The sequence below is a fragment of the Rhinopithecus bieti genome, unplaced genomic scaffold (assembly GCF_001698545.2).
Source record: "Rhinopithecus bieti isolate Rb0 unplaced genomic scaffold, ASM169854v2 scaffold_59063, whole genome shotgun sequence".
NCBI lineage: Eukaryota > Metazoa > Chordata > Mammalia > Primates > Cercopithecidae > Rhinopithecus > Rhinopithecus bieti.
In genome coordinates this window covers 25,297-35,629 of record NW_016822460.1, presented here as the reverse complement: position 1 = coordinate 35,629, position 10,333 = coordinate 25,297, and the positions used below count along the sequence as shown (strand labels likewise).

Genomic DNA, 10,333 nt, shown 5'->3' with positions numbered 1-10,333 from the left:
GTTGCAAGCTAAAGCAGGGGCATGGTAGATAAATATGAGGGCTTAACCTAGAATGTGAAACAAGTCGGCCGGGGGCAGTGGCTCACGCCTGTAATCCCAGCACTTTGGGAGGCCAAGGGGGATGGATCACGAGGTCAGGAGTTCGAGACCAGCCTGACCAACATAGTGAAACCCCGTCTCTACTAAAAATACAATAAAATAAAATAAAATAAAATAAAGCTGGGCTTGGTGGTGTTTGTCTGTAATCCCAGCTACTCAGGAGGCTGAGGCAGAAGAATAGCTTGAACCCAGGAGGCGGAGGTTGCAGTGAGCCAAGATTGTGCCACTGCACTCCAGCCTAGGCGACAGAGTGAGACTCCGTCTAAAAAAATATATACATGTATGAAACAAATCTTGGTGGGTCAAAGAAGGCAATGAAACGTCCTGTGATATGTTATTGGATGAGAAGGGGCTGGGGACAGGTGCTGTGATTCAGAGATGACTGGGTTCAGGAGTACAAGGGAGGGTTTGGTGTGGGATTGCCAGGTGGGCTTGACTGGGCTATTGGTGGAAATCAGCCTAGTCTGGCCCACATTTGACTTGAGGTTATGGCCTCTAGAGCATGACCTTCCTCTTGATGTTGCTGCTCATCTTCTTCTACATTTTTGCTGTGACTGGTGTCTACTTCTTCTCAGACTACACCCGTTCACCTCGTCAGGACCTGGTGTACCATGTGTTCTTCTCGTAAGCAGAGCTGGGGGACAGCTGGGTGAGGGGAGAGAATTTGGCTAAGAGACCGGAAAGCTTGTCCAAAGTATAGTAATATAAAAAGTACAGTCTATTCCAAGAAACAAATAGAACACAATAGGGAGAGGGAAAGAGAAAGCAGAAGAATAGTGAGTGGTTTTAGCTCTGATCTTGAGAGTAGGGCAGCTAGTTCCATGTTTATTCTGGGTTTTGCAAATTCAAACCACACTGTCATCAGGCATCTTGAGACGGAGTCTCGCTCTGTCACCCAGGCTGGAGTGCAGTGGCCGGATCTCAGCTCACTGCAAGCTCTGCCTCCCGGGTTTACGCCATTCTCCTGCCTCAGCCTCCCGAGTAGCTGGGACTACAGGCACAGGCGCCCGCCACCTCGCCGGCTAGCTTTTTGTATTTTTTAGTAGAGACGGGGTTTCACCGGGTTAGCCAGGATGGTCTCGATCTCCTGACCTCGTGATCCGCCCGTCTCGGCCTCCCAAAGTGCTGGGATTACAGGCTTGAGCCACCGCGCCCGGCCAATCAGGCATCTTTAAATAGCAGTACACTCCAGTGGTTAAGCTTGGTTTCTGTGTCTCAGTTACCTCTTTTGAAAAATGGGGGCCAGGCGTGGTGGCTCACCCCTGAAATCCCAGGACTTTTGGAGGCTGAGGCAGGTGGATCATGAGGTCAAGAGATTGAGACCATCCTAGCCAACATGGTGAAACTCTGTGTCTACTAAAAACACAAATATTAGCCAGGCGTTGTGGTGGGTGCCTGTAGTCCCAGCTACTCTGGAGGCTGAGGCAGGAGAATTGCTTGAATCTGGGAGGTAGAGATTGCAGTGAGCCGAGATTGTGCCACTGCACTCCAGCCTGGCAACAGAGCTAGACTCCATCTCAAAAAAAAAAAAAAAAAAGATAAAAGAAAATGGGAATAGGCTGGGCACGGTGGTTTATGCCTGTAATCCCAGCACTTTGAGAAGCCAAGGCAGGTGGATCACCCAAGGTCAGGAGTTCGAGACCAGCCTGACCAACATGGTGAAACCCTGTCTCTACTAAAAATACAAAAATTAGCCAGGTGTGGTAATGGGCACCTGTAATCCCAGCTACTCGAGAGGCTGACACGGGAGAATCACTTGAACCCCAGAGGCGGAGGTTGCAGTGAGCTGAGATTGAGCCACTGCACTCCAGCCTGAGCAACAAAGAGTGAAACTCTGTCTCCATCTCAAAAAAAAAAAAAAAAAAGGAATAATAGCAGTGCTACTGCATAAGAGTGTGGGGATAAATGTGGTAATGCATTTAGGCACTTAGCACAGTATGTAATATATTGTAAGTGATCAATGAATGTTACTCTGATTCTCAAATATGATCACTGGTTTTATCCCAATCTCTAAATATTACACATGCACGTGCCTATTCCTGATCTCTGTCTAGAAAGCACTAATCAGTGCTCACTTGGGCAGCACATGTACTAAAATTGGAATGATATAGAGAATATTAGGAATGATATAGAGAATATTAGGAATGATATAGAGAATATTAGCATGGCCCTTCTGCAAGGACGACACACAAATTTATGAAGTGTTACATAGTTTTTTAAATATTAAAAAAGAAACATCACTGTTTTCTAGAAGGAAATCAACTTGAATTTCGAGTAGATAATCCCATTTATGAATTAGAATTCAATCTTGTCTGCGCTTCTCAGGACTCCGTTACACTCTTAACAGATAGTTTTGTAAGAGTATTGAGTTAGGAAAGTCCTAGAATTTATCCTATACAAGCTCTGATGTTTTCAATAAATTGTATATGGAGAACTAAAAAGAAGGGTATGAAAATTTAGATACCTTCCCAGAAACTTTTTACTTTTTTAGTGATTTTAAAATATCACTCATTTTATAATCTGTATATATTCATTATTTAGGATCACATATGTTTATGTAGCATACCCATTTACCTGCATATCATTTCATACCAGCAAACTAATAGGAATAATTTTGTGAATGATCTTCTATTTCGCTAAATTTGCTAATTTTGCTAAATTTTGCTAAATTTGTGAGTGATCTTCTATTAAGTGGAGTCCATAGAGCAGTGGAGAATAAAATTTGAAAAAACGGCCAGGCATGGTGGCTCACACCTGTAATCCCAGCACTTTGGGAGGCCGAGGCAGGCGGATCACTTGAGGTCAGGAGTTCAAGACCAGCCTGGCCAACGTGGTGAAACCTTGTCTACTAAAATTACGAAAATTAGCTGGGCATGGTGGCGCATGCCTGTAATCCCGACTACTCGGGAGGCTGAGGTGAGACAATCATTTGAGCCTGGAGGGCAGAGGTTGAAGTGAGCTGAGATCACGCCACTCTAGCCTGGATGATAGACTGAGACTCTGTCTCAAAAAAAAAAAAAAAAAAAAGAACTAGTTGGTGATTCACTCATCTTTTAAAAATTCAGTTAATGCCTATTTATTGAGTATTTATTATACCCCAGGACTAATGGGATAGTGAGAGGTAGTCATAGATTATTCATGATAAAGGAGAATTTAGGCTGAGTGCAATGGCTTACACCTGTAATCCTATACTTTGGGAGGCTGAGACTGGCGGATCACCTTAGGTCAGGAGTTCGCGACCAGCCTGGCCAACATGGCAAAACCCCATCTCTACTAAAAATACACAAATTAGCCGGACATGGTGGTGCATGCCTGTAATCCCAGCTACTTGGGAGGCTGAGAAAGGAGAATCTCTTGAACCCAGGAGGTGGAGGTTGTGGTGACCCTGGATTGCGCCACTGCACTCCAGCCTGGGCAATAGAGTGAGACTCCATGTAAAAAAAAAAAAAAAAAAAGACAACTTGAAACTGAAGAATGATTAGCTAAAAACTGAGTATGGTAGAAAAGGAGCCAAAATCAGAACAAACTACAAAGAAATGCTTTACGTTTCTTTTCTTTTTTTTTTTGAGACGGAGTCTCACTCTGTCTGTCACCCAGGCTGGAGTGCAGTGGCCGGATCTCAGCTCACTGCAAGCTCCGCCTCCCGGGTTTACGCCATTCTCCTGCCTCAGCCTCCCAAGTAGCTGGGACTACAGGCGCCCGCCACCTCGCTCAGCTAGTTTTTTTGTATTTTTTTAGTAGAGACAGGGTTTCACCGTGTTAGCCAGGATGGTCTCGATCTCCTGACCTCGTGATCCGCCTGTCTCGGCCTCCCAAAGTGCTAGGATTACAGGCTTGAGCCACCGCGCCTGGCCTACGTTTCTTTAAAAGTAAGAATGGTACCATTTTTGAAAGGTTTAGGCCTCTGTTTCTGTCTATTCACATGCCTTTTTCTTTAGGGACCTCCCGAATTCCCTGGTAACAGTGTTCATTCTCTTCACCTTGGATCATTGGTATGCACTGCTTCAGGACGTCTGGAAGGTGCATGAAGTCAATCGCATTTTCAGCAGCATCTATTTCATCCTTTGGTTGTTGCTTGGCTCCATTATCTTTCGGAGTATCATAGTAGCTATGATGGGTAAGCATAGAGGAGGTGAAACTTGTTTGGGAAGGGTGGTTGGGAAGAAATTAGTCTGAAAGCAGGGATTGGTGGCTTATCGGTATAAAGAACCTAGTGTAGCAGGAAGGCTTGGGTTCTGGATGGGATATTTCACTTGGATTCTCCCCACCCAAGCCCTCTTCCCAGGTCTAGTCATTACCATCTCCCAACTGCTAATGGCCCTTTGGGGCAGTTACTAACTTTCAGAATATCAGGAAAGAGATGAATGAGGAGATGGCACGTCAGGAGGTTCAGCTCAAAGCTGACATGTTCAAGCGGCAGATCATCCAGAGGTCTGCTTCTCCCTTTTCAACCCCAACTTTCCTTCTCAAGGGTTTCCTGAGCTCATTTTTTGTTTCTGCTCCTTGACCCCACTTTTCCCTTTGTGACAGAAGATTTTCTCCCAAGGGTAAGAATTCTCTAGCTCTAGAACATTGCCTGATTCTTCATCCACTGTGGGGAGTCCTCCATTTTTTTTCACCCCTTGACTACAATTTGTTCTCCCCAGTTAGTTTTCTTCACTTTCTGATATGAACTCCTTTTTCCTTACCACACTTTTACTTGAATGTAACTGTCTTCGCTCTATTTTTTTTTTTTTTTTTTTAATTTGCTTTGCAGGAGAAAAAGACGTGTCGCAAGAGAAAAACGCGTGTCACAGGAGGGCCCACTGCGCAGTCAAGCCATAGCAAATAGGATGACAGGAGTAAACTGAGTATGTATGTGAACTGGAATAGACGACACATGAAGGAGGAGAAGGTGGAAAACTAAAGATGGAAGGATTTGGCTTTGAGAGAGGAAAGTTCCATTCATCTTAAGTAACTGCATATGTCGCATCGTCCTTACTTCCCCTGGAACCTGTGAACTTGTGACCTTCATTTGGAAAAAAAAAAAAAAGATCCTAAGGTTAAGGATAATCTAAGGATAATCTAGAATGAGATCATCCTAGATTATCCAGGTAGGTCTAAATCCATTTCGCAAGATACGTAAGAGAGTGAAAGAGCGAGAGACAACAGGAGAATAGGAGGAAGGCTGATGGTGAACGATGGGAGGATTAGAGGTGGGGCGGAAAGGCGCCACAAGCCAACAGGGAGGCTGAGGAATGCCAGGCACTGCCAGAAGGTAGAAAGAAAGGAAAGGAGCACTGTTCTCACCCCCAAGAGCCTGCGCAGAGGGAATGTATTGGCCTCGCAACCACTCATTTCAGACTCTTGGCCTCTAGGAATTGTGGGGAAGAAATATGATGTTCGTCGATTTTAAGATACCAGTTGATAGTGAATTTGTTATGCTGGCCACAGGACACTAATTGAGCGAGAGAGAGTCCCGGTTCAATGAAACCAGATATAATGTTAGGACCCCAAGTGTTTAGCAGTGGACAAGAAAGCAGAAGCAAAAATGAAGCCCAGTTCCACATCATTAACAAAGATAATTACTGAACTAGATGATGGTGGGCTTATACTTGGTAATCCCAAAGCACAGTTCGAGAGACGCCAAGGCAAGTAGGATTGCTTGAAGTTCAAGGCCAGGAAGTGTCAGAGGCGCATTGAGGAGCATGATTGCAGCCAGCTGGTAGATGGACCAGCCTGGGCAACAGAGCAAGGATCCCATTGCAAAAATGTGATAAGACAAGGTCTCAAAATTTAGCAGGGTGGGTGCGGTGGCTCATGCCTGTAATACCAGCATTTTGGAAAACTGAGGTGGTCAGATCACTTGAGCTCAGGAGTGTAAGACTAACCTAGGCAATATGACAAAATTCCGCCTCTACAAACAAAAATTAGCTGGATGTGGTGGTGTGCTCCTGTGGTCCCAGCTACTTAGGAGGCTGAGGTAGGAGGATCACTTAAGCCTGGGAGGCTGAGGCTGTGGTGAGCCGTGATTGTGCCACTGCTCTGCAGCCTGGGTGACAGAGCAAGACCCTGTCTCAAAAAAACAAAAAACAATAAAGAACAAATAAGTATTGAATACTTAGTAGGTGCTTGGGATGTATCAATGAACAAAATAGACAATAATGCCTGCTTCATGAAACTTACATATTAGTAGTGGCAAAGAGATAATAAGCAGTGAACATATTAAGTAAATTAATCTGTTAAAATATGATAAGCATTATGGGAAAATTAAACGTAGAACAAGTTAAGGGAGATTGGGAGTAGAAGGTGGGATTGCAGATGTGTTGTCGTTTTGTTTTTTTGTTTTTTTTGAGACAGAGTCTTGCTCTGTTACCAGGCTGGAGTGCAGTGGCGCGATACCGGCTCACTGCAACCTCTGCCTCTGGGTTCAGGTGATTCTCCTGCCTCAGCCTCCCAAGTTGAGACTACAGGTGCCTGCCACCACATCCGGCTAATTTTTTTTTCCCCCCCGTAGAGACGAGGTTTCACCATATTGCCCAGGCTGGTCTCAAACTCCTGAGCTCAGGCACTCCATCCGCCTCAGCCTCCCAAAGTGTTAGGATTACAGGCGTGAGCCACCGTGCCCAGCCACAGATGGGTTGTAGTTTTAAACAGGGTAGTCAGGGTGACCTCATTGAAAAGGTAATGTGAGCAAAGACTTGAAGGAGGTAAGGGGATCACCATGTGGATATCTATAAGAAGAGTGTTAATAGGCAGATGAAACAGCTAGTGCAAAGGTCCTAAGCTGGAAGCATGCTTGTTTTGTTTGAGAAACAGCAAGGAGGCCATTGTGAATGGAGTAGAGTGAGCAGGGGGAAGAGTGCTGGGAAATGAAGTCAGAGAGATAATGGTGACATGATCCTGTAGGGTTTTGGGTGCCATTGTAGGGACTTTGAAATGGAAAGCAGAACAGAGGAGTGATATGAGGTGACTTACATTTAAGAAGGATTACTTGCTGTGTTGGTAGAAGAACAAGGGAAGGAGCAGAGAGATCAGTTGGGAGGCTATGTTGCTGCCCAGGCAAGAAATGATGACAGCTTAGGCCAGAGTGGTAGCAGTGAGTTAGTGAGAAAAGATTTATTTCGAAGGTATAGAGTCAGCAGGACTTCTTGATGGACTGGATATGGTAGGGAAGAGAAGAGTTAAGGATGACACATGAATGATTGAGTTTGGAAGTGCCTGAGTTGAGAGTTTGGGAGTTGTTTGGCTCTCATTATCTTATGCCCCAGCTTTAGGGGGTGGCCAGGGCCAGAACCAGAATAATGAGTGGACTAGTCATGTCTTGTAAATGTTTGTGAAGTCATGATTTTCTCCTTTCAGTTCAAGAGTTGCTGGTCAACAAAGGGAAAGTTTGGACTTATCAGAAGTGTCTGAAGTAGAGTCTAATTATGGTGCCACTGAAGAGGATTTAATAACATCTGCATCAAAAACAGAAGAGACCTTGTCAAAAAAGAGAGAGTACCAGTCTTCCTCCTCTGTCTCCTCCACATCCTCTTCCTATTCTTGTCTTCTGAATCCAGATTTTCTGAATCTATTGGTGAGCCAAAGAACTATAATCATGAGTGTTTTCCGTTTGAATTCTACTCTATAAGACATCTTACTCTTAACAGGAGCTCTCCTACTGTATCTCGTTTCCAATTTTCTGGTCTTAATGAGTTTCTTTTTGCTTCTAATTTCCCCTGTCCTCCTTCTTCACTTTGGGTAAGTGTGGCTGTGGCCCTCTTTGCTCACTGTAAAAAGTGATTTCTTGCTGATGCACCCTTTCCCTCCTTGCTTCCTGTTACCTTTTCCCACCCCACCTTTCCACCCACACCATAGGATTTACCAGCTCTTACCCAACTTTTACAAATCTAGTCATGCTTTTCTGAAGCATTCCTCTCGACAGGTCATTTGGCCTGGGAGACTCTTGTGCATGAAAATCTGCCCGGGCTAATGGAAATGGATCAGGATGACCATGTTTGGCCCAGAGACTCACTCTTCTGATATTTTAAGTTGCTAGAAAATCTTCAGTATAATCTAGAGGAGCGTAAGAAGTTACAAGAGTTTGCAGGTATGGAGTTAAGGTAGTCATGGGGACCATGGGAATATATACATATAGCGTTTATAACTGTGGAGGAGGAGAATGTCCACTATTCTGGCATCTCAGCTTCTCAATTTCTGCCTACACCTAAAATAGGCAAATTCTTGGTTTGGTTTGTCACATTCTGGGCATGTGTCCCACTTTTCTCTAACTGAGAGAGAATCTAGAAACTCTACTTCTGTAGCAGGGGACGCCCAAATCCTATGAGGTATGAGAGCTTATTTCCCAAGAAGAGAAAGTCTAATCCCAGTTGTTGGGAATTAGGACAAGGTAGGCTCTTGCTTGATTTGGGCAGCCCACCAGTTTCTGCACGTTTGTTCTCTCTGAAGATTGCATTTCAGACTTGAACAGCAGGGCCTAAGGCTCAATCTGGAGAGCTATGGGGGATCAGACAATGAGCAGGAGGCCCACAAGTGCTCACTGTCCTAACTCCCTAAAGAGGTTTATGAATTCTAAACTTCTGTTTGTATCTGCCCCTTTTAGTGTCAGCCTCTATAAAGACAAATACGTGATTTAAATTGTAGAGTTTGATGTAAACTGAGAACTATTCAGTTATTTTTCCTAAAAATAATTACTCTACGACTAATTTGAATTAATAAAATTTCCCTCTAAAAGTTAAAAAAAAAAGGCTGGGCATGGTGGCTCANGTTTCTTTAATCCTGATAAACTTGTCTATGGCAAAGAGTACACAGAATCATAAGACTTAATTTAAAGATTAGTAAAGACTTATGGGAACCTAGAACCCAGAAAAGCAAGGTCTTCACCAAACATTTATATATGTAGAATATTCTTAGTTCTCCAGCCTGACAGTCTGTTTCCTTTGCAGTGCAGGCACTGATGAACTTGGAAGACAAGTAAAGCAATGGATGGCTTCAATATCCTTGGGCCCAGCAAAAGATAATGAAGGGAATTGTTGAAAATAGAGAATTGAAAATATAAATGTCTGTTCAGATAGAACAATGTCTGTTCATTAAAATTAAAAAGTGTAAGTGTCTAGGTCAGGCGTGGTGAAACCCCGTCTCTGCTAAAAATACAAAAAAAAAAAAAAAAAAAATACAAAAAAAATTTAGCTGGGTGTGGTGGCGGATGCCTGTAATGCCAGCTACTCGGGAATGTGAGGCGGGAGAATCACTTGAAGCTGGGAGGCAGAGGTTGCAGTGAGCCAAGATCACGCCACTGCACTCCATCCAGCCTAAGCAACAGAGTGAGACTCTGTCTCAAAATAAATAAATAAATAAAAGTATACGTGTCTAATAAATACTCCTGATAGCTGCTCAGTAAGATAAGGTATATTGAAAGGCGTAAGGTCAAGAAAAAGAGTTAGTTCAAGCTGAGTATGGTGATGTGTACCTCTAGTCCCAGCTATGAGCTGAGGCAGGATTGTTTGAGGTCAGGAGTTCGAGGCTGCAGCAAATTAGGATCATACCACTGCATTCCAGCCTGGGCAACATAGCAAGACCCTGTCTCTAAAAAAGAACAAAACAAGTTAGCTCAGATGCCAGTGGAGACTGTGCTTCTTAGCTTTCTACCCTTTCCATGGCTCCTGAATCCAACTCATTTCTTGTCTTTATCATTATAGCTTCCACCCTTCCTGCAACCTCTACTGCCTGATTAGAGTCCTAATTTTACCCTCTTCCTCCCTGATGCATAGGTAAAGGCCTCTGTGGAGTAAGGAGATCTTCAGAGCTGTTAGTATAACTAATTGAGAAGTATTGTTTCCATTGCCTGTTCTACTCATGTTGCTTCTCTTGTGAACCATTAACTTTAATTGGATATTATTTTTACCTGTTACTGGACCAAAAGTCTCTTTATTTCATTTTGCCATTGCTCAGGGCAGTGTTCACATCAGTAAGTGTTGTACAGGTTTTTAGTGTTAGAAGGGATTTCAGAGTTAATCTGTCTCCCATCAAAGCAGGAACACCTTATAGAACATCACTGAAAGGAGGATTATCCAGGTAATGCTTAATGTTTCTAGTTATTTGGGATTTATTATCTAGAAGGGATCCCATTCCATTGTTAGAAGACTTAAGTCTTTAGACATGTTTATGATTAAAAATTATATCACTTTTTGAGTGTTTAACACATATGAGGATATTTGTATATTTAGTATATATATACTGTATGTAGAGTATG

General features: G+C 43.5%; 1 protein-coding gene across 24 annotated transcripts in view; it reads left to right on the top strand.

Moving 5' to 3' along the window:
- Nucleotides 1-358: 358 nt before the first annotated feature.
- Nucleotides 359-10,333, top strand: part of STRC (stereocilin) — a 33,913-nt gene continuing 23,938 nt past the window's right edge. For 14 of the 24 annotated variants that reach the window (XR_001883150.1, XM_017860937.1, XM_017860960.1 and 11 more), the window contains exons 1-4: nt 359-723; nt 4,038-4,216; nt 4,431-4,530; nt 7,441-7,657. Coding sequence is in view for 15 of the 24 variants with exons in the window: in XM_017860937.1 (XP_017716426.1) it covers nt 602-723; nt 4,038-4,216; nt 4,431-4,530; nt 7,441-7,657 (618 nt within the window). In the remaining 9 variants the exon portion in view is untranslated. The other 10 variants (XM_017860950.1, XM_017860948.1, XM_017860951.1 and 7 more) reach the window with 9 other exon arrangements.